The sequence below is a fragment of the Melozone crissalis genome, unplaced genomic scaffold (assembly GCF_028551555.1).
Source record: "Melozone crissalis strain CALT ecotype California unplaced genomic scaffold, PUWL_Pcris_2 ptg000129l_1, whole genome shotgun sequence".
Classification (NCBI taxonomy): Eukaryota; Metazoa; Chordata; class Aves; order Passeriformes; family Passerellidae; genus Melozone; species Melozone crissalis.
The window spans coordinates 1,236,991-1,262,750 of record NW_026535903.1 but is presented as its reverse complement, the minus strand read 5'-3'; the positions used below and the strand labels follow the sequence as shown (position 1 = coordinate 1,262,750).

At 56.4% G+C, this 25,760-nt stretch overlaps 5 protein-coding genes across 5 annotated transcripts in view; 4 read left to right on the top strand and 1 right to left on the bottom strand.

Moving 5' to 3' along the window:
* Positions 1–1,471, bottom strand: part of ASPSCR1 (ASPSCR1 tether for SLC2A4, UBX domain containing) — a 38,210-nt gene extending 36,739 nt beyond the window's left edge. The window contains exon 1 of the mRNA XM_054293095.1: positions 1,448–1,471. The gene's annotated coding sequence lies outside the window, so the exon portion shown is untranslated. The remainder of the gene's footprint in view (positions 1–1,447) is intronic.
* On the top strand, positions 859–7,488 carry NOTUM (notum, palmitoleoyl-protein carboxylesterase). Its single transcript, XM_054293090.1, has 11 exons — positions 859–1,199; positions 1,441–1,493; positions 1,640–1,735; positions 2,291–2,351; positions 3,226–3,284; positions 4,278–4,380; positions 5,047–5,238; positions 5,573–5,673; positions 5,771–5,918; positions 6,169–6,216; positions 6,303–7,488. Exons 1-11 carry the CDS (start codon positions 874–876, stop codon positions 6,607–6,609), a joined length of 1,494 nt encoding a protein of 497 aa, XP_054149065.1. The 5' UTR covers positions 859–873; the 3' UTR covers positions 6,610–7,488.
* A 2,666-nt stretch (positions 7,489–10,154) lies between these two features.
* MYADML2 (myeloid associated differentiation marker like 2) lies at positions 10,155–12,804 on the top strand. The gene has a single exon (XM_054293110.1). It carries the CDS (start codon positions 10,221–10,223, stop codon positions 11,127–11,129), a length of 909 nt encoding a protein of 302 aa, XP_054149085.1. The 5' UTR covers positions 10,155–10,220; the 3' UTR covers positions 11,130–12,804.
* A 1,923-nt stretch (positions 12,805–14,727) lies between these two features.
* Positions 14,728–17,913, top strand: PYCR1 (pyrroline-5-carboxylate reductase 1). The gene is made up of 7 exons (XM_054293109.1): positions 14,728–14,833; positions 14,942–15,012; positions 15,107–15,286; positions 15,863–16,084; positions 16,547–16,639; positions 17,070–17,233; positions 17,330–17,913. The coding sequence occupies exons 1-7, from the start codon at positions 14,767–14,769 to the stop codon at positions 17,478–17,480; spliced, it is 948 nt and encodes a 315-aa protein (XP_054149084.1). The 5' UTR covers positions 14,728–14,766; the 3' UTR covers positions 17,481–17,913.
* Positions 17,914–18,667: 754 nt separating this feature from the next.
* MAFG (MAF bZIP transcription factor G) lies at positions 18,668–25,555 on the top strand. The gene is made up of 3 exons (XM_054293122.1): positions 18,668–18,751; positions 22,600–22,661; positions 22,757–25,555. The coding sequence occupies exons 2-3, from the start codon at positions 22,626–22,628 to the stop codon at positions 23,207–23,209; spliced, it is 489 nt and encodes a 162-aa protein (XP_054149097.1). The 5' UTR covers positions 18,668–18,751; positions 22,600–22,625; the 3' UTR covers positions 23,210–25,555.
* The last annotated feature ends 205 nt before the right edge of the window (positions 25,556–25,760 follow it).

Here is a 25,760-nt window from a genome sequence, read left to right as displayed (position 1 = left end):
CCCCGGGCACCCGCGCAAGCCGAGCGGACAGGACGCCGATGTCGGGGACCAAAGCGCCGCTTTCCGCTGCCCCGCGGGAGCCGGAGCCGGGCTGGAGCGCGGCATCGCGGGCCGGCGCGCGGCGTCCCGCACGGGGGCGACCGGGGGCGCGGGGCTGAGCTCCGCCGGCGGAGCGGCGGCGGCGGCGGCGGCACGTCCCGGGGCGGGGCGGGCAGTGCCGCCGACGCGGAGCCGGGGAGGAGCTGCCGTCGGGGCTCTGGGGGGAGAGGGGCGGGCCGGGGGGCGCGGCGCGGGCCTGGGGCGCCGCCACGGGGGCTGCCACGTGCGGGGTCTCGCGCTCGGGCGGCCCGGCCGCCCCCCCGGCCCCGGGGAGAGGCCGCCCCGGGCCCCCGCCGCCCTGCGGGCGAGGCTGTCGGGCGCCGCAGCCACCGCCGCGGCCCCGGCGCCGGCAGGGGCGGCGATGGCGTCGCCGTCGAGCGCGGGGCGCGCCCCGACGGAGCGGCCCACCGTGCCGGTGCGGTGCGGCGCAGACCCCCCGCTCCCTCCGCCTCGCTCCGAGGGGGCGGAGGGCAGGGCAGGGCGGGGGCTGGCCGGCTGCTGCCCCACGCGGCGCCCGGGCTGGCGGCGCCCCCGGCGCGCTCCCCGCGCACTCCGTGCCCCTCTGTCATGCTCGCCGCCTGGGAGCGGGCGGCGGGCTCCTGTGCCGGCAGCCGCGCCGCCGAGCCCGCGCCGCCGGCGCTGCCCTCTTCGCCCACCGCCGCCGACCCCCGTCCCCGCGGGTGGCGCGGCGGGGCGCGGCGGAGCGCGGGCGGCGCTGCCGGCCGCCGGGGACTGGCTGCCGCCGCGGCGAACGGCGGGTGGCGGCGGGCGGCGATGGGCACGGCGGCGGTGCACCTCCTGCTGCTGCTGGGGCTGCTGCACGCCGGGCCCGGCGGCGAGGGCAGGAAGGGCTGGCGGCGGCGAGGCCCGGCGGTCCGCGAGCGCGGCGAGGCGGCGGCGGCGGCGGCGGCGGCGGCGGCAGCCGAGAGTTTCCCGCTGGACTTCACCGCCGTGGAGGGCAACATGGACAGCTTCATGGCGCAGGTCAAGAGCCTGGCGCAGTCGCTGTACCCCTGCTCGGCCCAGGCGCTGCCGCACGACCTGCGCCTGCACCTCCTGCACAACGCCTCGGTCACCTGCAACGACGGCAGCCCGGCCGGGTGAGTCCCCGCGCCGCGCCGGCCCCTCCGGGCGCCCCGGGGCTGCCCCGCGCGGCCGCCGCCGCTCCCCCGGCCCGGCCCCGAGGGCTGCGGCGCCACCGCGCGGCGGCGCGCGGCACCGGCGGCGACAGGTGCAGCGAGCGCCTCCCGGGCGGCGGCCCCGGCCCGAGCGGCGGCGGAGCGGAGCGGCGCGGCCGGGCCCGGCTCCCGCTGAGGCGCTGCCCCTTGCCTGTGCCCGCAGCTACTACCTGAAGGAGTCCAAAGGCAGTCGGCGCTGGCTGCTGTTCCTGGAAGGTGAGCGCCGGCGCCCCCGACTTCCGCAGCGGCGGCCACGAGCGGGGCGGCGACCCGAGGCTGCCCTCGGTGCCCCCGAGGGCCGCCGTCCCTCGGCCGCGAGCCCCCGGCCCTGCGGGGCGGCTGACCCCCTGTCCCCTCGCCAGGAGGGTGGTACTGCTTCAACAGGGAGAACTGCGACACCCGCTACGACACCATGCGGCGGCTGATGAGCTCCCGCGAGTGGCCCGCGACCCGCGTGGGTGAGTCGCCCCCTCCGCCCCGTGGGGCAGCCCCGAGGGACCGCGGCCGGCACCGGGCTGAGGCAGCGCCCGCCGCACCACCCCGCGCGGTGCCCCGCTGCTGCCCCGCGCTGATCCCGCGCCCCGCGGGCGCAGGCTGGCTTGGGGTGCGCAGGCACCGCCGGTAATGAGCGCTGCTCCCTTCGCTCTCCTCTCGCCCTGCAGCCTCCTGGGCACCCAAACCTCCGTCACTCACACACATCGTCTAACTGAGTGTATTGGAATTTACCTGCTAGGATTTGTCTTTTGGGGAGGTACTTAAACAGGCATCACGGGTCTATTCTGTGCTACAAGAAGCTTCTAGACGGGTTTCATCTGTAGCATGAATCAAATTCTGAATGTCAAATCTGCCTAAGAGCAAATTTAGAAATGTTCCTTCCACTTCCCTTGCCAATGTTTTTCATCATGGATGTTTGTTTTCTGTGTGGTCAGAGGTCTTGCATGAGGCTCCTGCGATTCCTCTGAAATCGCAGACTGTCATCTGTATGTTTTTTGTTTCTTTGTGCCCATCTGCAGGAACTGGGATCCTGTCCTCTCAGCCAGAAGAAAATCCCCACTGGTGGAATGCAAACATGGTGTAAGAAGGGACAACGGAGGGAAATAGCTTTATACTTAAACAGCATCTCATGCCTTTTAGGCTAGCAAGAGTGCTGCAGAGACAGGTTAAGACTTATACTTGGAAAAGGAAATTGTGTAATTCCTCATTTACTTCAGTTCAGCTCTCTAACACTTAGGGCTAACAAAGTCGAGAAACTCAGGTTCAATCTCCTTGGAGTTGTGGGGTAATCTAATGAAGAAAAATTGGGGATAGCTTAGAGAGCCTTGTCAAACAGCTGCAGTGGTGAATCCATCATGAGTGCTGGGCTGATAGTGTGTTACACATCTGACAATTTGAGAAGAATGTGGAGCAGCTCTCCTAGTTCAAAGAAGAGAAATGAGAGACACCAGTTTATATATCCATCTATACAGAAGGGATGTTAATTTGTCTTCTGCAAAACAGAGACATGTGAAGTTAATTCCTGCAAAAACCTCCAGTGGTTGCAGTCAGCATTTACACTGCACTGACTAGAGTCTTCTCATTTTTCGTGTGAAAAACTGAAACATAGAGAGTTGCCCTGTGACAGGCCATCCACTGTGTTGGCAGAATAGCTGAGAGCAAAGTCATGCTCCATCGTTCTGTCCACTGAGCTTAGTGATTCAATTAGATTGATAAAAGACATGTTATTTATTGATTTAACTCAGTAAAACTATTAGTGTTGAGGAGAAAATTCAAGAAAATTACAGTTGTCACTTGGTGTGCAGGAAGGTAAGTTGTCAAACTGGACAGAAACTTTTCCCTTTTCCCCTTCCCTTTTCCCCGGGATTTATTTTTCTTCCAGTTAAGTGACCGCATCCTCACCCTGTTGTGCGTGTCAGAGGCACAGCAGGACTCACACAGCTCTCTCTTACAGATTCATCCCATATTGCTCAAGTGATGTTTGGAGCGGTGCCTCTTCCAAGTCTGAGAAAAGTGAGTGTTGCTGATGGGCCCTTGCCGCCCCAGACATCACACATTAAAGGATGTGGCCAGACTTCTGTGAAACCACACGGACGAGAAACAGGCTTTTTCTTGCTGAAGGGCAGGAAAGAATATCAAGCTACTTCCAGATAAAACATCCTGATCTCTTTAGCTCAGGCTGTTTTGACATAGTTCAGAGCCACTGCTTGAAGAGATGTTACACTGATGCAGTATGCGAGGATTAGAAGACCAGAATTCCTTTTAGATGAATCTCCAGGTTCCAGCACGTAGCAAATTAATTGGACCATGGACTGTTGCATGTAACTTTAGCACAGCTGACCTGAGAGGCAGGACTGGGAATTTAGTGTCAGACTTTAATCAGGAGGATACTTGGCCTTAGGCAGGAGCCATTGTGTGTCAAGCTAAGGCTGTCTGCAGGTTTCTTTGGGAAACAGCATCGTTCATGTTAATGCAGGCTGCCATCCACTGTCATTCCAGTGGTGTCACAGTAAGGGAGGGACCTTTCCACTCCATCCCAGCTCCTTGGCCCTGTTCCTGTGGAGTGTTACACATGAACAGCCACGGATGGAAGCAGTGTCCTTGTACATGTAACATCTTGTGAAGCACTGCTTCTCTGAATTGGCTTGATGAACTGGGAAAAAGGGGAAGCAGGAAGTTGGAACTGAGATTCCAGGTGGTAGGAAGGTCTGTGTTTGTTTCTGCAGCGTCTTCCTTCTTGTTTTCCTTTTCCAAGGCTGCTCATTTCTAAGCACAGTCATAGGAAGGTACTAGTGTAATTGAGTTCACTTGGTTCTCTTTCAGGGCAGCACATCTTGTACAAGGTGGGAGCAGATCTCTTGTTAGGTGTACTTCATATAGGTGGATAAAATGAGCCTGAGTTTAGGTTCCTAATCCTTTTGGAAAGTTCTTAAGCATTTTCAGAGAGGAAATAGAAGCCTGAGCCTGGACAGGAAGCAATTTTGTTGACACTGAGCTGTCTTCCAGATGAATATGCCTTCATGGGAGCCCTGATCATACAGGAGGTTATAAAGGAGCTGGTGGGAAAAGGCCTGAGCACTGCAAAAGTATTGCTGCTAGCAGGGAGCAGGTAGGTATCCACAGGATTCTGTCTCCTGAAGTCAGGAGCTTTCCACAGTAGACAGCTCTTAAGGGAGGAGGTCCAGCAGCTCCTGAAACATTTCTCCTAGGAGTACAGTAACACTAGCAGCAAACCCTGTATCTCTGGTCAGTTTTCTCATGTCTGCACCAAGAATTCTGATTCCTGTTGGCCCATATCACACACGCCTTCTGTGAATTGATTCAGGACACTGAAATAAAAACCAAACTTGCCTCGCACAGGTGCTCTGGATCTTCCTGTGTTGCATAAAAGCTCTGGTACACTCAGTGTATTACACAGAGCTGTAATAGAGAAGTTGCTAAGAGTGAATTTGTCTCACTTCAGATTCTTTTCAGTTTTGGGCAGCCAACCCCCTTGGAAATGATAGAGAGCACATGTATTTCCCAGGAAAGAGAGTAACAACTGGACTTTGTTTCTGGGCTACCAGATTATTACTCAGCACTGGCTTTATTTCTGAGTGTTGCAAAGCAAGGAAATAATGTGATGTCTCCCAAGGTGGTGGTGAATGGTTGGGTGTCTGTGCTGTGGCAGATGCAGGTGTTTGCAGCTTGCCACTGCTGAGGAGGGTGTGTGTGCCAGCAGGGTCTGTGCCAGCCCGTGCCCCTCGTGAGCGCAGTGCTGATGTTGCTGTTGCAGTGCTGGAGGGACAGGAGTGCTCCTGAACGTGGACCGAGTGGCAGAGCAGCTGGAGGAGATGGGTTACCAAGGGATTCAGGTGCGAGGCTTGGCAGACTCGGGATGGTTCCTGGATAACAAACAGTACCGCAGGACCGACTGCATCGACACCATAACGTGTGCTCCCACAGAGGCCATCAGGAGAGGAATAAGGTACAGTCAGGTGCTCTAAAGTGCACTGCTCTGAGTGGTTAGAGTGTGGAAAAGATGTTCTCCTTCGCTGTGTTCCTTCGTTTTGATACTTAAGGAGTACTTATTGTCTACATCAGTGTTTTTACAATGATTTTATTGGAAAAGACAATAAAGTCTAAATGTTCAAAAGAATGTGTACAGTTACAGATGCTCTAAAATGTGTTGATGGGACAGTGCTGCCAAGAAAGCTGTTCTATCAGTTGAAATTCTAGTCAGAACAGGAACTAGGATTTGGAGAGGATGCATTGTTAGGATTGCCCTGTGCCTCCCATTCTTTTAATGCTTTCTCCTCTAGATACTGGAATGGCATTGTTCCCGAACGCTGTAAGCTGCAGTTTAAAGAGGGAGAGGAATGGAATTGCTTTTTTGGATATAAGATTTACCCCACTCTTCGATGTAAGTAGCAAAGGAGAGAGATCAAATGGTTTAGGGTTCCCTCTGTATTTGTAACTAACTCGGAGCAATCCCTTTTCCAAACTTTTTGTCCTTCCAGGCCCAGTCTTTGTTGTCCAGTGGCTGTTCGATGAGGCCCAGCTTACTGTAGACAATGTGCACCTCACTGGCCAGCCTGTTCAGGAAGGACAGTGGCTCTACATCCAGAATTTAGGTAGAGAGCTGAGAAACACCTTGAAGGATGTGACGTAAGTGTTTCATTGAGAAAAACCTGGCGTATTTGTTTCTAAAGGATGTTCTTATCTAGTTCCTTGTGTTCTCAGATCTCTGCTGAAAAAGGAGAGCTGTAAATGTGGTAACTATTAGTTCATCTACATCAAGAATCTTGCCTTTTTCTCTTTTGTGTAAAATTCCACTCTTTCCCTAGTCTGGAAGGTTCAATTCAGCAGGTGCTACTTTGTCCTTCAAGACATAATCCATGTTTCTGTTTTCCTTTAGTGCGAGCTTTGCTCCTGCCTGTTTGTCCCACGAGATCATCACACGCAAGTAAGTGCTTGTGCAGGTCCTGCAGAGGTGAACAGGGCTGGGGATGACCCCCCCTCTGATGTCATCTGCACTGTTTGTCTTTTCAGTCACTGGACTGACATCCAGGTGAAGGGGACATCATTGCCCCGTGCCCTGCACTGCTGGGATCGGAGCCTCCACGAGAGCAACAAGAATGGGAAGGCTCCTCTGAAAGGCTGCCCAATTCACCTGATTGACAGCTGTCCGTGGCCTCACTGCAACCCCTCGTGCCCCACAATCAGGGACCAGTTCACAGGGCAGGAGATGAATGTGATCCAGTTCCTCATGCACATGGGTTTTGATGTTCAGAAGATGGCACAGCAGCAGGGCCTGGAGCCGAGTAAACTCCTGGGGATGCTCAGCAGTGGTAACTAGAAAGGTCTGAGGGGCAGAGATTAGATCAGGAGGAGAGAGACTCTCAGCCCTTCTCCCAAACTTTCTAATCTTCTTCCTAATGTTCCTGCAGGCAGATGCATGCTCATACCCACGGCACACTCACACCTGTGCACTCACATGCTCCCACACTCTTGCACGCTTATGGTGTGTCAAGAAAAAAAAAGAAAAAAGGAAAAAAAAAAGGCAAGCAGCAGTTTCTTGCTTACATTGTTTGGCTGGAACTTGTTCCCTCCCTCCAAACTCCAGGGCTGAGTTTCAGCTGGTCACATCCTCTTCCTGTGCTACACAAGGCAGTCAGATACAGGGAGTAGCAAAGCCATAAATAGCAGCGATGAGAACCTTCCCCAGATCTGGGACATCTTCCCTTGCCATCAGTTTTACATCGTAGACTTGTTACAAGTGGTGAAAAAAGCAAGCACTGGATTTCTTCTGTCCAACTAGGAGCGAAGGAATGGCTACATTACTTCCTGGAGGTTAGCATCTCATGCTGAATCACAGTATACAGACCCAGGACACGTGCTAGGGATGGACACTCTTGTACTCAATTTATTCATATTATTTTATAAAATGACTTTTTAATTACTTTTTTAAACTAAGCAAGAAATATAAAGGATATTGTAACATATTTTTTTTTTAAATAACGAAGAAACCTCTTGCTACTTTGGCAACGTGGACATATTTATTTTAATATGTAAAACGCTATTTATAAGGGCTGACCAGAGAACCATACGTATGTCTTTGTAAAGTTGTATATGCTGCTCATTTGGATGGGTTATCCTGATGGTCACTTGTGCCTGGGAGAGGGCTAAGGGTGGTGGTGATGTTTTGTATTAATTAGATTTCTGTGTTCCCCTTGCAGTGTGCCTTGTCATTGTTTCTCTGATGAAGAGGTTGTAATGTAAGGTTTAAGAACAGAGACTTTCACCCAGCACCTGATGTTTGCAGACTTTCACTATGATTCCCCAGGTAGTCCAGGGCATTGCACTGTAAGGTAGAGGGAGATCTGGCTTTGCTGCAAAGGCCTCTCTCCCAGTGAGGGAAATGTTTGATCCGAGCATCAGAAGCATTTGGAGCAGAAAGGGCAGAGAACACAAGACAAGCACCAACATATTTCTCTTGTAATAATTTGGGAACACACCCACCACAGCAGGGAGAATCCCCTTTGATGGCAGTGGGAGGAGAACAAGGGAGGGATGCAGAATGCAGGGCTGAGGCTGGAGAGGAGCGGGGGCTGGAACAGAGAGCAGAGCCTCAGCCTGCAGGGCAGGGCGAGGGAGCCCTGTCCCAGCAGCAGCTGCACGGCTGCTGCACTGCTGTGCACGGCTCCTGCCTCACCTGTGTGCGCCTGCACTGCTGCACAGCTCCACCTGTGTGTGCCTGCACTGCTGTGCACGGCTCCTGCCTCACCTGTGTGTGATCTCTTGTTTTGGGTAAGTAAACCCAAAAAATGAACCAAACTGTTGCCCTTTGGTTGCTCTTCTTGGACCTCAGGAAAAGTCTGGCAGGACCACACGCAGATCACCACAATCGGCTGTCCTGCTGTGCATGATGGGATTAACACAGACTGAAGATAAAGAAAAACTAAAGGGAAAATGGTTGGTGCTCCCAGTGAAACTGAAAAGCAGGAAAACATCAGTGGAGTTTGCCTGTGATCAGTTTGGAGATTACTGATATCCTTTATGTTTTAATGACTTGGGTATAAAAGTAGAATTGTCCTGATTACGCTTTTCATCTGTTTTGTGCTGTGCAGAAGCCAGTGACAAAAGGGCAAGACTGGAAGTCTCAGTGCCATGTGTTTGTACTCTGTGATCTTTTGACTGGATCGGTTCTTTATTTCTGAGGGGACAGTGGCTGTGCTCTGTGAGGTGTGCTGCCCGCAGTGTGAGCCCTGATTTCGGGCACCTTTGCCCTCTGCCAGCACCAGCTGGTGCTGAGGGCTCTCCGGAGGGGCTCCACTTGCCGTGGGAAGCAGAAGCTGAGCAGCAGGAGCAGCTCTGCCTTGAGCCCCGGTGTCCCTGAGTGTCCCCGGGCAGAGCGAGGGGCTGCACTTCACGGGGCCACAGCGCAGAAAGTGACCCCTGCCAAAGAGACCCTGAAAACTGCTAGAGGCGAAGCATTAATAGACAGTCAGGTAGGGCAAGATTTCGGTATGAGAACCTCTTCACCTGAAGTGCCTCAGCCCTCCTGCTGCATTTCCTGGTTATTGTGATGTTAATCGTGCAGCTTCCACCCCAAATGAATGCAGGCTTTTGTACTTTTAGCACCAGAGGCCTCTCAAAGGAAAATGGAAGGGACTTGAGATGAATGAAAGAGATACTGAGGTTACAAGATGGTGACAAAGCTGAAGGTAGGCACATTTTACCATTACAGCCAAAAAAAGTACTGTTCTCATGTGAGCCATTCCAGCCGGGAAGTTTTGCTGCTTCCATACTGGGATGGGTACTGCAGGTGAGGAGTCAGCAATGCTGCTCTGGGGTAAGGGAGGAATTTCTCTGCTATGTTGTGGTGAAAACATTCACGCATTCCCATTCTGAAATTACATCAGAAATTTTGTTTGAGGCTTTTAGAGATATAATTAAGAGACTTCTGGGCAGAGATGAAGTCTGGGAGGCACTGTATACCAGGAATGGCTCACTGTGAAAGCTTTGATCTCACAGGAGGGAGAGTTTTACACTATTTATTAAAATCTGTGTTCCAAAACAGTGCTAAGAATATCAAAGCAATATTTTTTTTTAACAGTTGTATTCAGTTACTGCATTCAGAGATACAAGAAAAACTGATTCCCACATAAGTAAAAGAGAGACAGGGAAGGGTTTAAGGAAATGTTGAGGACGGGCGCTTGTCAACCTTCACAGCCACAAGCTGTCGCACAAAGCGCAGCAGGTAAATGTATCGGTGCTCCAGATCAACTGCAGCAACGTGAGTCAGCTTTTATTCAGTCTCTGGCCTAAATCCCTTCTTTTATAGGGCTTGTGCTGCCTTTGGGCTTGTGCCCCCGCTCAGGGGCTCTGGGGTCTGCAGGACTGAGCTCTCGTGGATCGCAGGCAGAGCTCCCCTCAGCGAGCAGCAGCATTCCAGCGAACCCGGAGCTCCTGCAAGAGCAGCACAAGGATAATCAGGAGCCTTTGATGGAGCTCGCAGCCCCAGTGTTAAATAACACCCGCTCCCAACAGCTGAGTGGGGGCAGGACTCGTTCCAGAACTATTAATAAAGCCCCTATTTATACTCCAGGTTCCTGTGAACGGTGCAGCAGAAAGCTACAGCTGCGGAGCTGAAATGGAGTAGATGTCAGCCCGCGGGGGAAAGCCGCATCCCGAGGGGAAGGCGGCGGCCGGAGCGCAGCCCTGGGGCCGGTCCCGGCCCTGAGGGAGCGGAGGGCGAGCGGCGGCGCCCGGAGCGCGCCGGGGGTGGGCAGAGCCCGGCGGCAGCCGCGGGTCGGTGCGGAGCTGCCGGCGATGCCGCGTCACGGGCGGCTCCCGCTGCGGCCGGAGGCGCCGACGGGGCCCGGGCCGAGCCGGGACCAGGTGTGACTGCGGCACGGCGGCGGAACGGACCCGGGGCGGCTCGGAGCGCCCCGCGCTGCACCGCGCATGATGGAGAGCACGGGAGGGCCGTACCTCAACACGGCCGCCGTGACCTCCCCGGTGGGAATAGCCCGGCTGCTGCAGATGACCTTCGGCTGCGCCACCTTCAGCCTGGTCGCCCACCAAGGGGGGTTCAGTGCCGCCTACGGCACCTTCTGCATGTTCGTCTGGACCTTCTGCTTCGCCGTCACCGTGTTCATCATCGCCTGCGAGTTCACGCGCCTGCACGGCTGCCTGAGCCTCTCCTGGGGGAACTTCACGGCGGCTTTTGCCATGCTGGCCACGCTCATGTCGGTCACGGCGGCGGTGATCTACCCGCTCTACTTCGTGCAGGCGGGCTGCTACCCCATCGGCTGCCAGGTCAGGGATTTCCGCATCGCCGCCAGCGTCTTCGCGGGCCTGCTGTTCCTCGCCTACGCCGCCGAGGTGTTCCTGACCAGGGCCAAGCCGGGACAGGTCACCAGCTACATGGCCACCGTCTCTGGCCTCCTGAAAATCGTCCAGGCCTTCGTGGCCTGCATCATCTTTGGGGCGCTGGTGAACGACAGCCAGTACGGTAAATACGTGGCGACGCAGTGGTGTGTGGCTGTCTACAGCTTTTGCTTTGTGGTGACGGTGGTGGTGGTGGCCTTCAGTGTCACAGGTAAGACTGCCTTGCTGTGGTTCCCCTTTGAGCGTTCTGTGGTCATCTACACCTTTGGGGCGGTGCTGCTCTACGCGAGTGCTGCGGTCATCTGGCCAGTGTTCTGCTTTGACAGCAAGTACGGCTCCCCACGACGGCCCGGCCTCTGTGCCAAGGGCAAGTGCCCCTGGGACAGCCAGCTGGTGATTGCCATCTTCACCTATGTCAACCTGCTGCTCTATGTGCTGGACCTGGCCTACTCCCAGCGCATCCGCTTCGTCTCACACATCTGAGCCGTGGCTCGGCCTCCGTGGAGGCATCTCAGAGCGCCAAGCCCTGCAGGTGCAGAGGGACGGGGCAGAGCGGGGCTGGCAAGCAGGCACACACCACCATCAGCCAAACATCTGTGAGGACCGACTACGCTAAGGAATTAATGGCCTGGAGCAGGTGGGCTGCAGCGGGCACCACACAGCCCAACTCCCCGTGGTTCTGCCTCACCTGCCCAGGCCAGCACGGAGGAATGGCACAGCTCCACGGGCATCTGCAGACAGCAGGAGTGCTTGTGGCCACAGCAGTGGGGCTGGAGGCTATCAGGTTACTGAGCCAAACATTAGGAAACACATCCAGGATTTTGAAACTGTTAACCAGCGCCTAGCAGTAACCAAGTGACTGCTTGGGAAGTGGAAAAGTTGAAAGCTGCATGAAGGAGCACCAGTTCAGTAGATGAAAATCAATCCCTCAGAGTTTGGGTTAGTTTGGACTGTGTTGGGAGATGTGGAATGCCTGCAAGTGTGGGCAGTTCCAGTCTGGGTGTTTCTGAGAAGAGCATCATAGCCGTAACAGTATTTTGAAGGCTGCCAGTCATTTCCTTTCCTCTCCTTTGCTGTCTAGCACAGAAAAGGAATATCGTCAAGTGCACACCTTGGAGGAGGCCTATTTAATGTAATACTCCTATTTAGCAATCACTGAGTCACTACAGAAATGAAAATTTGGAAAGCTGGGGCTGTACTCTGAGGATCAGGGTGCAGAGCAGAGCCATCCTGCAGAGTGACCGAGTGTGACCTGCCATCCTCATCCTCGCTTGAGCAGCGCAAAAAATACCTTGGCACGTGCTCTTGTCTTGATCCATGGGGCACCATTTCTTTACACTGGGGTCAAGGGGTTTTTCTGGGGCATGGCAAAGGGGAGGCAGAGAGTGATTGATCTCACAGTGCTGCACAAGGGACCCAGCGGGCGGGGAGGGGGCACGGGCAGGACGGGACAGGGCAGAACTTGTGCCCGGTGCAGCTCGGGATTCCTGAGCACCCTGCATCACTGGGGAGCCTGATTTCCCAGACCCACCCCTGGAAACACCCTCTTTAAAGCCCCACACGTCTCAGCTCAGATTCCAGGCCCCACAGGAATCCTCATTTGTCGCAGGGAGAAGCCAGCGTGTCCAAGTGCTTGTGTAGCACGTGCAGACTTGAGTGCTTTGATTAAAATCTCCAGTAGCTGCCTGTCAGAAGCAAGATTTATTTTTTAACCAAAACAAAATAAAGCTGAATGGTAGATGTATGCTTACATCTCCTGAGATCTGTGTGCTGTCATCCTGCTCTCCACACTCATTGCAGCAGACACTTTCTGCATGAAGGCAGGGCTCACTTTATTCTGGTGTACAAAGCCTGAACACAGAACCAAAAAACAACAGACACAACACAGCAAGACCTCTGAGGGGGTTCTCTGCAGCAGAATGACTTAGGAATAAGGAAGCAAACTTACTTTTCATCAGTGCTTTGTGTGGGGTTTGAAAAGCAAAGGGAAAACTTGTTGGGACAGACGATGTTGAATAATTCTGAGCAAGGACCAGCCCTTAGCAGTGGGGAGCATCAGCCAGGACATGGGGCAAGAATTGGGATCCAGCACAGAGGAACAGCCTGCCAAGGGGGTTTTCTCTTCTGTGAGTCCCAGGGAAGGGCAGGAAATCTGGAAGATGTGATCCAAGAGGAGGCTGTCAGGGCAAGACCCACAGCTATCTGCTATAGATATAAACCAGGAGCTTTATTTCTTGCCACCCAAACAAATTATGGGTTGTACAAGAACAAAATGCTGACTTGGGAAAGGAAATCCATTTGTGTTGGAGGAGTCAATTTACAGGAGCCACTGCATACAAAGGGACCTTGAGCAATTATGATATATTCCTGTTAAACCCATCAATATGGACAAATTAAGCCATGTAATACTTGAAAATTACTCTCTTTTTTTTTGGTTGTTGGTATTTCAGATTACTAAAAACCAAACAGTGCCTGTGAAGGACCATGGCTTTTGTTGTAAAACCCAACGCAGAGGGCCCAGGAGCGTTGCTCGCCCCGTGCTGGGGTGGCTCTGGGGGCTCCAGGCAGGGGTGCCCGTGCCCAGGGATGGCACTGCCAGGGCCGTGGCGGCAGCAGCAGCACCAGCAGCAGCTCCTTGGCTCCCCAGGCACTCCCGGGCTCCTGCCAGGCAGATTTCGCACCAAGTAGGAGCAAGAGCGGAAACATGGTAAAACTGACAATGCCAAGGGTTGGTGCGACTTACACCCAGCCTGGGTCCAAGGGCCGGAGAGGAACTGGTGCTTGGGAAACAATGAGGGCAAAATGGAGTGTCTTCAAATAAGGAGAAAGAGGATTTAACATGGAAACCATGATCCCACTGACTGGAGGAGTGGAAACACAAGTCATTGCCAAGAACAGTGTGTTCAGATTTAGCTTTCTCATCTGCCAGCCAAAGACTGAGCAAAAAATGTGAACATGGTCAAATGGCAAAAAAAGATTGTGTGGACAACAATCCTCTCTTTTAGGAGAAAAAAAATAATAAAAAAAAAATCAAAACCTCATGCTTCAGTGGTTAAAACATTCCCCAACCATTGGAAACTATGAGATTGCCCAATCCAGAACAGAGAACATCTGATATCTAGTCATCAGGATTTACCAACCAGCTCTGCCATGATTCAGTTCTCCAGACCTCCTTCATTTCCAGAGAGCATCTCCCCCCCTTAATTAACAGATGATGATCAAGTAGCTCCCCATGAACCTGGTTGCCCCAGTCACCAACCATTCCCAACCTCTTTTGGTAAACTAATGTTAGCATTTATGAGTGTTCGTTAATTATGTACTTGTGGCTGCAGCCAATCCAGTCAGCACCCAGAGGATTCCAGCACGGGTGGGTTAAAGTCAGAATTGTTAATGGGTTTGGATTGGGGTTTTCCCTTCTTTTTAGGAAGCCCGGGGTTCAGTACTCATGAAAGATCAGCGTTTAGGAACACTTATCAGCAGAAAAAACACTGAGCTTTATTTCTGTCAATGAAGAAGTTAAAAAAACCCCAAAAACTAGCGAGGTAAGACGATACTTAGGAAAAAAATCATTGTCGGCTATGGGTTTTACAGGAACGCTCCTGTCCGGGCTCTGCACAGCCCGGGGCCGCCAGGCTCCGACGGGGCCACCCCGGTGCTCGGGGGCAGCACACACAGCACAGCACAGCACAGCACAGCACCGCACGGCACGGCACGGCACGGCCCGCGGGGCTCGGGTCAGCACAGCACGCCCGGCACGGCCCGGCACGGCCCGGCACGGCACGGCACGGCACGGCCCGGCACGGCACGGCACGGCACGGCACGGCACGGCACGGTCTGCGGGGCTCTGGCGGGAGCAGGGCGCCGCCTGGCGGCGGGGCCGGCGCGGGGCGGCGCCGCGGGCGGTGAATGATGCAACACCGGGCGCCGGTTGCCCCAATCGCTGGCGAGCGCCACGCCGCTGGCTCCGCCCCCGCTCGCTGAGTGGCGGAACGCTGGCGCTGCCCCGCCCCCCTGCCCGCCGATTGGCTGCGCGCCCCCGTCCCGCCGCGCGGCCTCGCTTCCGTGCGCGCGCGGCCACGTGTACGGCGGCGGCGGGGCCGGGCCGGGCCGGGGCGCCGCGATGAGCGTGGGGTTCATCGGCGCGGGGCAGCTCGCCTTCGCCCTGGCCCGCGGCTTCACCGCGGCAGGTGCGCGCGGGGCGGCTCGGCCTGGCTCCGGGGGGCGGGCGGGCGGGCGCGGGGCGGGTGCTGCCGGGGGTGCCGGTCCCTCGGGCTGACGCGCGGGGTCGTTCGCAGGGGTCCTGGCTGCGCACAAGATCACGGCGAGCTCCCCGGACACTGACCTGCCCACCGTGAGCGGGCTACGGGTGAGTGCGGCCGGGTAGCGGGCACCGGGTGGCGGCGCTTCCCTCCCGGCCATCCCGGGCCTGAACGGTCCCGTTTCTCCCCGAACCGGTGCAGAAAATGGGAGTGAACTTCACGGTGAGCAACAAGGACACGGTGAAGAGCAGCGATGTCCTCTTCCTGGCCGTAAAGCCACCCATCATCCCATTCATCCTGGAGGAGGTGGGCCCCGACATCGAGCCCCGGCACATCGTGGTGTCCTGCGCGGCCGGAGTCACCATCAGCTCCATCGAGAAGGTGAGCGGGGACCCGGCACGGCCCTGAGCTGGCTCCGCTCCTCTCACCCCGCGGAGCCCTGCCACGGACTCGTGCTGCTCAGGACTAAAGTCACACAGCAGCAGCCAACTTGGTTTTGGTCACATTTGCCTGTGTTCATCGGCAAATGCTGTTAGAGGCTTCATCCAGCTCTTCTCTCACATGAGGTGCTGTCCAGTCATGTTTATTTTAACAGTAGTGGCCCATTTCCCCTGAATTTCTGCAGATTTTATGCTGAGTGTCTGCAGGAGCTGTTTTGGAGATCTGTGGGTTGATGTGGCATTGAGGCCTTTGGGATGCTGTTTCCAACTCAGTTTTGCCCAGCTCCTGCTTTGCTGGTCCTGAGCAAGGCTTCACATTCACGGATGGGCTGCTGTGGCTCAAAGCAGGACATTTGAGATACAGGGGTCTCTCTTTTCCTTCTGCTTGTATTGTTCTTGCCCCTGGAGGGGGTCCTTTCCTGAACAACCCATTGATGAAACATATGCACTAAAGCTCATTTTTCTCCCTTCTTTCTTTTTTTCTTAATTTCTGTCTTCAATGATTTTCTGCCCTAAGAAACTCTCTACCTTCTGCCCCACACCGAAAGTGATCAGGTGCATGACCAACACCCCTGTGATAGTCCGGGAAGGTGCTACGGTTTATGCCACTGGCACTCATGCAGATGTGGAAGATGGGAAGCTTTTGGAGCAGCTGATGGCCAGCGTGGGCTTCTGCACCGAGGTGGAAGAGGACCTCATCGATGCTGTAACGGGGCTCAGTGGCAGTGGCCCTGCGTATGTATGTGCTGCTGTTTCCTCAGCTAGTGCCATCCTAGGGAGAGCAGTTGCCTTTGCCTGCCATAAACTCTGTGCAACTTCAACTTGTCTTTTCTTTTTTATTTTTCCCATCACCCATATTTGCAATGGGACATGTATTCCAGGTGTCCAGTTGGGACAGCAGGACAATTTTTCAAGAGTCAGATGAGTCTGAAGTCCATAGCCAGTGTGCAGTGCCCGCATGTCCATGTTGCAAAACTTGGGCCTGTAGTTTGCATGATCAGAAGCTGAATTTCTGCCATTCCCCCCACCCCTGAGCTGGAAATGGTGGGAGAGAAGCCTGGCATGGCATCTATGAAGGAAAAGGGGAGGCTTTTGTCAAGGCTGTGAGTGACAGGAGTCACAGAACAGTCCTGAAGCCCTGGATTCTCTCTTCTCTAAGCCTTACCAGTCTTTCAGTGCCCTTCTTTCCCTGTGTTCTCAGGCATTCACTGCCCTGGATGCTCTTGCAGACGGAGGAGTGAAGATGGGCCTTCCCCGCAGGCTGGCGGTTCGGCTGGGAGCGCAGGCTCTGCTGGTCAGTGTTACCTGCTGCACAGCACATCGAGCCTGTGCTGCTCCTTGCAGAGCAATCTGCACCTCGCAGTTTGAGGCGGTCGCGGTGCTCTGGCAGAATCTGCTTTAAGGAACGTGTTTGGTTGGAATGCACACAGTTCCTGGCGAGGGGCTGTAGGAAGGGTCTGCAGCAATCTGCTGGTGCTGCTGGTGGGGTGGGAGCTGGGCCCTGGGAAACTCTGCTGCTTTGAGGCCTCATCAGCTCTGAAAAGTGTTTTGGCGGCCTGCAGGAGCCCAGGTGTGCCTGTTGTGAGTGTTGGTGCTGCTCTTGCAGTGGAGAACAGGAGGGTATGATGGTGGAGAACAGGAGGGCATGACGGTGGAGAACAGCAGGGTAAGACGGTGGCTTACCCTCCTCAGCCAGGCTCTGGCAGGTGTTTTCCTTGCTACAGGGTGCTGCCAAGATGCTGTTGGAATCTGAGCAGCATCCGGGTCAGCTGAAGGACAACGTCTGCTCGCCCGGGGGAGCCACCATCCACGCCCTGCACTTCCTGGAGAGTGGTGGCTTTCGCTCTCTCCTCATCAACGCTGTGGAGGCTTCCTGCATCCGCACAAGGTGGGCACCTAGGAGCTAAAGAGCTTGCAAGACTTGTCCCCCCACCCTCCCCATGTTATTTTTCCTATGTCTTCCTCTCCCACTACCCCACTGTAGGGAGCTGCAGCATTTGGCAGACCAAGAGCAGATTTCCCCGGCAGCCATAAAGAAAACATTGCTGGACAAGGTGAAGCTGGACTCTCCTTCTCTGTCTGTGGCATCTGCTAGCAAAGTCAGTCTGTTCACCAGCAAGAGCAAGAAGAACTGACCAGACACTGACATTCTGGCAGTGCTGAATGTCAGTGTCCTGGCTGCAGCCAGGACTGGGTTAATCTTTGCATTAGCCAGGAATGGCATGGCCAGGACCCTGGTTATTCTGTACACGTGGGCAAAGGGGAGGGGAGGGTTTGCAGCAGGGGAGAGGGGCTGAAGAGGGGTGGCGAGAAGGGGTCCCTGTGCCTGGGTGCATCAGGTGAGCAGTGGGAGCAGCATCATGTTACATGTGGTGAGCAATCGTGGGAATCCTTCACCTCTCTTCTACACTCTTCTTAATATTGTCACTGTTATTATTTGTTTTCTTATCTCATTACTGCTTACAGTAAAATGTTCTTGTAGCAAACCATGTTCTCTACATTTTATGCCTCCAGTTCTCCTCTCCAGCCCACCACAGAGGGACAGGGACAAGAGGGCAGTGAGTGAGCAGCATGTGGTTTTGAGTATTTCAGTGGGAACGCTAATACAGGGAATGCCATTCCTAAGCCACAACTGTTAGTGTTCTCTGTGTTATTTCTGTTTTGTCCATGGGAAAACGCTCAGTCAGCATGCTGGTGTCCCCTGTAGCAGGCTTATGGCTTGCAGCAGCTGTAGCAGAGGGTGATGCAAAATGCAAGGGAGTGTTGTGGAAAGAGTTCCCACTTGGCTGAAAAGTGGGATGCGGAATGAATGGATGCCTGAGCTTGAACCCCTCTGCAGGGAGATGTTGGGGATGCCCCTGGGTCCTCCCAGAGAGACAGAGTTACAGATGAACTTCCTAGATGGTTATAGACCCGTAGCTGTAACCGCAGCAGATGGAACCCAGCCCATCAGGGGCTGCCACAGCCCCGGAGGGCTGGCGCTCACATCCCCTGTGCGCGGAGCAGAGAGCGGCGGTCCGGGGCAGAGGAGCGGCCCCGGCCTGAGGGACTGCGCGCTCTGAAACGCGCGGTGTGCACCGGGGACACCGGGCTGCTGCCAGAGACGAGGCCGACCCCGTCCTTCGGTGGAGCGGCAGCGCTCGCCGGGGGCCGGGCCGGGCCGGGCCGAGCCGAGCCGGGCCGAGCCGAGCCGGGCGCTCCCCGGTGCCCCGGAGCGGAGCGCGGCCCCCTTAAGGCCCGGGGCGGTTGCGCCGGGCGCTTCATGAATGGAGCCACGTGACCCAAATATCACGTGACGACTCCGTGAGCGGCGGCGGCGGCGGCGGCGGCTCGTGAGTCCCGGTCCCTCCCAGCGCGGCCTCCCCGCCCCGCCCGGCCCGGCCCGGCCCGGCGGCCCCGGCAGGAGGTGAGCGCCACCGGCAGCGAGCGCGGGCGCGGCCGTGGCACCGGCCGGGGCGGGGCGGGCCGGTCCCCGGGGGCGGGCCGGGGCGGGGCGGGCACGGCGGGCCCCGGGATGGTGGCCGGGGCCGCCGCGCGGTCGGCGAGTGCCCGACGGGCCCGCCATCGCTGACTCACGGCGGGGCGTTGGGGTCGCGCCCGCCCGGCCCCCGCCCCGCCCCGGCCCGCCCCGCCCGGCCCCGGTCGGCGGGCGAGCAACAGGTGCGCGGGGCCCGGGGCCTGCCCCGCCCCGCCCGCCGCTCCCGGCTCCACCCCGGGCAGCGCGGGCACCCGGCCCCTCCCTCCTCCCCTCCCTCCTCCCCTCCCTCCGCGGCTGCCCAGCGCCCCGATCGTGTTGCAGCCCGGCTGCCCTCGGGCCGAGCCTGCCCCGCTCAGCCCCGCCGCACCTCGGGGCGCTCCGGCTCCGCCGGTACGGCCGCGACCCGGCCCCGGCGGGGCCTCCTGGTCCCCGTTCCTCCGGGCGGCCCCCGCCGCGGTCTGTCATTCTTCTCCCGAGGACGGGAGGGCCGGCAGGCTGAGGGGCCATCGGGGCGCTCGCCCGGTGCCCAGAGCAGAGGCAGGCACGGCCCCGCTGCCCGCGGTCGGTGCCGTGCCCTCGGGCTGCCCGGTGGCCGCTGCCGTGCGGGCGGAGGTGCCGCTCCGCGGGGGCTGCCCGGTGCTGGGCGCTGCGGGTCCCCGGGCGGAGCGGGCTCCCCCGGCACTGCGGCGTCCGACCCGCGCCGAGGGGCCGCGTCCGTCTGTGCCGGGCACGGCTCCGGCTGTCCGGCCTGTGTGAGCTCTGTGGTCGGGGGAGGGAGTCTCGGAGCTGGCCCGTTGCTTTAGCAGTGTGAGCAGAGCTAGGACCAGCTGGCTGGGCAGATTCCTCGAGGAAAAAATTGCTGTGAAGTGCTCAGGGTCGGATGACATCGCCAGCGGGGCCCAGGGTGGGGAACGCAGCAGGCACTGTCTTTGGCTACACAGGTAATTTGGGGAGTCATTGGATGAGACTGTGTGAGGCAATTTGCCGGCAAGCAAATAAACAGAGTATGAAATCCGCGCTGGGAGAGAGTGTTTCTGTGCCGTGTGCCCCGTCACTGCTGACAGACCAACCACGCTCCTGTGCCTGCCGGAGCCCTGGGCAGCACAGCCCTGCTCTGCCCGCTGCAGTAGGGACATCACCGTGTTTACACGGGCTCGGGGCAGGGTTCTGCACCAGCAGCTGGAGAAGGGCCCGTGCTGGATCATGCGTGCTGCTGTCAGCTCCCGTGTGCTGCCGCTGAGCTGAGGGGAGAATTGGCTCTGCTTGTGCTGAGTTCAGGCCTTTTGAGCTCTGGGGAAATGTGTCGAGGCTGCAGTTTCTTCATTGCAGCCACAGCGTTTGGCACTTTTCAGTGTGATCTTTCTTCAGGAAGCTATCAAAAGCTGATCCATCAGCAGTCTGGAGAGTAAGGCAAAGTTTGGTCTCTGCTATGTAACCCATTCTCTGGGTGTCCTGTTTGTGAGCTGCCAAACAGCCCGGTTAAAACGGCACCCAGGAAACTCTTTGGGTTGTTCTTTCCGTTCTACTGGCTGCTGCTCCTTGGAGAGGTGGGATCACCAGGTTTTTGGGGCCACTCCTGTGGCAGCTCTGATGGCTGTTGAGAGAGGCTCCTGCCTGGGAGGTGTTGTGTTAGAGTGCGCAGAGGCAGGAATGAGCAGCTCTGCCAGCAGTTCCCCGGCCTGCTGAGGAGCATCTTCCCAGTGCCCTGCCTGCTGCAGCATGCGTGTTCCCGTTTGTTTCAGTTTGGGTCTGCTGTAATGAAGGCAGCCTGTGTTTACAGGTAGCTGTAAATTCTTTAGTGCTGCAGGGCAGGCAAATTCCTGTGTCCCACTGCCCATACCTGCCCTTGACTCCTTCCACTTGCAGGAGGATGGGGCACAGAAAGGCTGCAGGGGCAGGCACATTGGTCTCTCCAGCTATTCCCTTTCCTCTCCCCTTTTCCCAGCAGACATATTGTTTACCAGGTAGGAACAGAAGGAATAAGCAGCAGTCTGGGAAGGAGGGGAGAATTGATTTTGTGCAGCAGTTGCTTGCATGCTGCCTGTCCTGCCTCCCTGCAGCTGCCTTCCTTGGGCAGCAGATGACCGTGGCTGTGCCGGTGTGGCTGGGGCAGCAGACATCTTGTTGGAAGGAGCATTGTCCTCTAGGTATGTATAAATAGCCTGGCTTCTGACAGGCTGCAGGCTTCAGGAATATCTCTGCTGGTGTTCTGGGGACTGCTGGTCCTGTTCACCTCCCGTAGGTCATAGATGCACTGGAGGGAGCCTGTGCCACAGCTGCTGAAAGAGCACTAAGCCCTATTTGCTGATGTGTGCATTTGGTTCTGGTCTGTAACTGGACATGAGTCCTGCTGGGAGCAAGGCAGGGGCAGACCAAATTGTTGTTTAACACCTGCAAGATGAAAGGGGCAGAGGCACCTGGAGGCTGCGCAGGAATGCTGGCCAGGGCTGTGTGGGTGTAGTGTGGGCTGTTTGAGGCACAGCCGTGTCTGTCAGGCAGTATCTGTGTGCATCAATTCCTTGGGCAGCGTAGTAGCAATCTGAAAACCCTGAGGGGAGGAGGTACGTGGGGAAGGAAGCAGGAGCCTGGGAGTAAGTCTCTGTAAAGCAGGCCTGGGAATTGCTCTTACCAGTTCTGAAGTCTTGTTTTCCATGGCAGGGAAGGAGTCTGCTCTGCTCTGGTTTTCAGCACCTTAAATCTTTGTTTTCTTGTGAGCACACCTTGGCTCTTAAGATAAGGAGGAAGAAGGTGTTTCTGGGCTCTGGCATGCCAGGGATGGACAGGTGCCTTCTCACAGAAAAGACCTACAACTGGGGTCACTTTTGTATGACTGGGAGAGGTGAAGGCTGCTGAGGCATCAGCCCAAATTTGTGATGGAATTCCAGTGTACCCTTGCTCAGGATTATGTCTTATTGAGCCATCCTTGGCAGCATCTGGAGTCTGGTAGGAGTGGGGAGCTCCTGGGCTGTGCTTGGGCACCTGTTGGAAGGGCGTGTGAGGTGAGCTGCCCTGCTTGGCAGTGACAAGGACGAGGCTGGGAGCGAGTGGTGCAGAGTGCCAGCCTGCTGAGTCAGCATGACTGGCCTGGAGCAGCCATGCTCTGGACCCTGCCTGCTGCTTGCAAGGCTATTTTTAAAAATGTGGCTTCCAAGTCTTCTGACTCCTCCTAGTTCTTTAATTTCCCCCACCATAAACAAAAGCAGCATTGCCACAGAGTCTCCGTGGCAGCAGAGGTGTGTAAGGGCAGCAGGTTCTGCTTAGGGACACTCTGCTTATTGTGAGTCCAGCCCAGCTGGCTGCTTGCTGATTGTGTTCCATGGCAGGGGCCGGGATGTGGAGCACCCCATGGCAGGGCCGGGATGTGCAGCACCCCGTGGCAGAGTCCAGGATGTGGAGCACCTCGGGGCAGGGTCCAGGATGTGGAGCCCCCCATGGCAGAGCCGGGATGTGGAGCACCCCATGGCAGGGTCCAGGATGTGGAGCACCCCATGGCAGGGGCTGGGATGTGGAGCACCTGGGGGCAGGGGCTGGGATGTGCAGCACCCCGTGGCAGAGTCCAGGATGTGGAGCACCCCATGGCAGGGTCCAGGATGTGGAGCACCCCATGGCAGGGGCTGGGATGTGGAGCACCCCATGGCAGGGTCCAGGATGTGGAGCACCCCATGGCAGAGTCCAGGATGTGGAGCACCTCGGGGCGTTGCTGCTGGACCCTGCCAGAGGAATGCCGTGAGCTCTGCAGTGTCCCAGGTGCTAATTTGACCTTCCTTCCCTTGCAGAACCCAGCTGCCAAGGCTGTCGTGTTATGACGACCCCCAACAAAGGAAACAAGGCCTTGAAGGTAACGTGGCGGGGGAGGAACGGGGCGCGGGATGGGCGTGGGATGGGCGTGGGCATCACCTCAGGCTTCACAGGTGTGTGCTGCCTCTCCCCCAGGTGAAGAGGGAGCCAGGCGAGAATGGGACCAGCCTGACAGACGAGGAGCTGGTGACCATGTCTGTGCGCGAGCTGAACCAGCACCTGCGGGGCCTGTCCAAGGAGGAGATCATCCAGCTGAAGCAGCGGCGGCGCACGCTCAAGAACCGTGGCTACGCGGCCAGCTGCAGAGTGAAGCGCGTCACCCAGAAGGAGGAACTGGAGAAGCAGAAGGCAGAGCTGCAGCAAGAAGTGGAGAAGCTGGCCTCAGAGAACGCCAGCATGAAAATGGAACTTGATGCTCTCCGCTCCAAATATGAGGCCCTGCAGAACTTCGCCAGAACCGTGGCCCGGAGCCCCGTGACCCCTGCACGGGGGCCTCTCGCCTCCGGTATGGGGCCCCTCGTCCCTGGCAAGGTGGCTACCACCAGTGTCATCACAATAGTGAAATCCAAAACGGACGCCCGGTCTTAGTGAAGCGAGCGTTGCCTGAGCTTGTCTGTGCAGGGCAGTTAGGCACAAAACCAGCCTGGAATCCCCAAAGCACAAGCCCTCCCCACATGGGTCTGGGTTCCTTTGACTTGGCCCAGGACTGGCCTGCTGATCGCTCCAGTTTATTTTGTTGTGTCCAGATTGGTATGAGCAGTGGTGATGCATCCCTTGTCCTGTGCAGACAGAGCTTCCCACCCAGCAGTCTGTAGCCCTCGGGTGCCCTGGGGACAGGCTGTGAGATTTTGGTTTTCTACCCAAAGAAAATCTGTGCAGCGTGGCTGAGAGAAGGGTGGAGGAGTGGCCCAAGGAAAGCTTTCTTCCTGGGGGCTGGGAACCCTTATTTTCGGTTACTTCCAAAGGCTTTATTCCATGACTCTTCCAGGTGGTGCATCTCAGCGCCTGAACCTGCTGCTTTTGTCTCCTTTGGTACCTGTAGTTACAGTTGGAGTGTTCTGTGTCCTAGGTTTTATTCCTTTCTAGGTGTGCCTCTGTGCCCTAGCCGTGGGTGTCCCTCGGGCCGTGCCGTTGGCTGCGTGAGCTGGCAGTGCTGGGGGACGGCGCTGCCGCGTGCGGAGCCCCCGGAAGGAAGGAAGGAAGGAAGGCAGGAAGGAAGGAAGGCAGGAAGGAGGCAGCAGTGGGACTGTGTGGACTGCAGGCCGGTTTTGTGCCTAATGTGTTGCACTGAACAAGACCAAAATCACTAGTTGTTCCCGTGTTTCGAGGGTATCAAGTGTCTCTAGTGTGATGGTTTACACAACCAGTTTATGTGGTTAAATAGCCCTTTATTTAAAGAGAGAAACATCATTTTAAGAATTATTAAATTATCTAAGTTTAAAATTGGACAGAAGAGAGAGCGTATTTATAGTCAGCTTTTTTACCTGAGAAGGCGAGAATATTTGACCATATGAGTGGGGAAATATTCTCAGAGACTTTGCTAGTTAAAAGTTAATAAATAAATAATTTTAAAGTTTCTCATGAACCTCCTGCAAACTGTTTGTGGCTCTGAGGTTAGTTTTTATAAAGAGTTATCAGACTTTATTTATAAAACTTAGAAAAAGACAAAAAAAGAGACAAGTCCTGTTTGATATCTTTTTGCAATTGTACCAAAAGTGACTTATTCTTGACCTGGCTAGTTTCTGTGGTGTCCCCTGGTGTTGGGCGCTCTCTCCCGAGCTCTTGTGCGGCGCTGTGGTGTGCTGGTGCCTTTGCCATGTGCTGTCATTTCACACTGTTGTCGTTTTCCCTAAACTCAACTGAGAGCGTGAGTTGGAATCTCTCTGGATTCTCCAGAAGGGTTCTGGTGCACGGGCGAAGGCGCTGCTGCTGTTTTTGGAGCCAGGAACGGCTGGCTGGTGCAGCGAGGCCTGCCCCGAGGAGCTCCTGCTCAGCAGCCAGTGCCAGGCTAGCTCGGTTGTCTGGGGAGGAAATCACTGCACTCTTGTTGTGCAGCAAACCTGTCAGAGAAGTACCGTGAGGGAGACTCGTCCAGGCTTAGGGGAACACTGATGGGATTGAGCTCTGGAATTAGATCCTGTGGTCAGAACTTGTGTTGTGCTCACCTCAACAAGAGGGGCAGCGTGGGACAGGCTAGTCCTGGTGTCTGCACGTTGCTGGCCAGCGAGCTGTGGCAGGATCACTGTCCTTCCTGGGGTGGCTTCTGCCCCGGGCTTTAGGAGAGGGCTCAGACTCACAGCTGGGATGCAGCTGGGAATCTGTCTGTGGCCAGGCTCCGTTTCCACAAACGCTTTGACTTCCCTCTCCCCTTCCCAAAGATCTGAGCTGATTTACTGAGTTTTAGAGAAGCAGGGCATGAGGGGGAAGCCCATGTGATCTCCTGGCTGCTGAAGATCTGAGTGGAGGGGGCAGACTGGGGAAACACGAGTGAAGCCACAGTCTGGTGGTGAGGTACAACTGTCCTGGATAGGTTTTGGGGGTGTTTCTGGGTGCTGAACTGATACTGCTGTCCCCTGAGCAGAGGGGCAGGCAGCCTGAGAACAGCTGCAGTGTGGCAGGAGAGGAGCAGTTAGCTGATGGGGATTTCCTGCTGGAGATCAGCTTTGCTCTGATTGATAGGGAGTTTAGGGAGTTGTTTGGGATGCTTTTCCAAGTAAACTTCCCAAAGGAGGAGCAGGTTAGAACATTGCCTCCACACGTCCGCCTTCTGGCCCTGGACTTCCTCTTCTCTTCTCTGAAGTGTCTGGTGTGCCACTTCCAGCCATTCACCACAGCCCGCACACTGAGCAGCACTCAGCAGGCTCTGGTCTTCCAGCTGGTTGTGTGGTGGCTGGGACAAGTGAGATTTTACAGAACACAGAGGCGTCCAGTTGTCCTGGGTCCCTCTTAGAGCCAGGCTGAGACTGAGCCAGGCAGAGCCCTTGGGACACAGCTGAGTCCTGATCTGGGCCAGCGCAGCGGGCAGGGTGCAGATGGGGCTGGCCAGGGCCTGGGTTCCACAGCCGGAGCCTCTGGTGTGAGGAGAGCCCGGAAAGGCGGCAGGCAAGGACGGGCAGCCCCGCAGCCTCGGAGAGCTTGG

Bases quoted from the DNA above. Each gene is read 5' to 3' on its own strand.
- PYCR1 (XM_054293109.1), top strand. From the start codon at position 14,767: ATGAGCGTGGGGTTCATCGGCGCGGGGCAGCTCGCCTTCGCCCTGGCC. The intron at 14,834-14,941 runs GTGCGCGCGGGG...GGTCGTTCGCAG, and splicing joins CCGCGGCTTCACCGCGGCAG to GGGTCCTGGCTGCGCACAAG. The intron at 15,013-15,106 runs GTGAGTGCGGCC...GAACCGGTGCAG, and splicing joins CCACCGTGAGCGGGCTACGG to AAAATGGGAGTGAACTTCAC.
- NOTUM (XM_054293090.1), top strand. From the start codon at position 874: ATGGGCACGGCGGCGGTGCACCTCCTGCTGCTGCTGGGGCTGCTGCAC. The intron at 5,239-5,572 runs GTACAGTCAGGT...TTTCTCCTCTAG, and splicing joins GCCATCAGGAGAGGAATAAG to ATACTGGAATGGCATTGTTC. The intron at 5,674-5,770 runs GTAAGTAGCAAA...TTGTCCTTCCAG, and splicing joins GATTTACCCCACTCTTCGAT to GCCCAGTCTTTGTTGTCCAG.
- MYADML2 (XM_054293110.1), top strand. From the start codon at position 10,221: ATGATGGAGAGCACGGGAGGGCCGTACCTCAACACGGCCGCCGTGACC.
- MAFG (XM_054293122.1), top strand. From the start codon at position 22,626: ATGACGACCCCCAACAAAGGAAACAAGGCCTTGAAG. The intron at 22,662-22,756 runs GTAACGTGGCGG...CCTCTCCCCCAG, and splicing joins AAGGAAACAAGGCCTTGAAG to GTGAAGAGGGAGCCAGGCGA.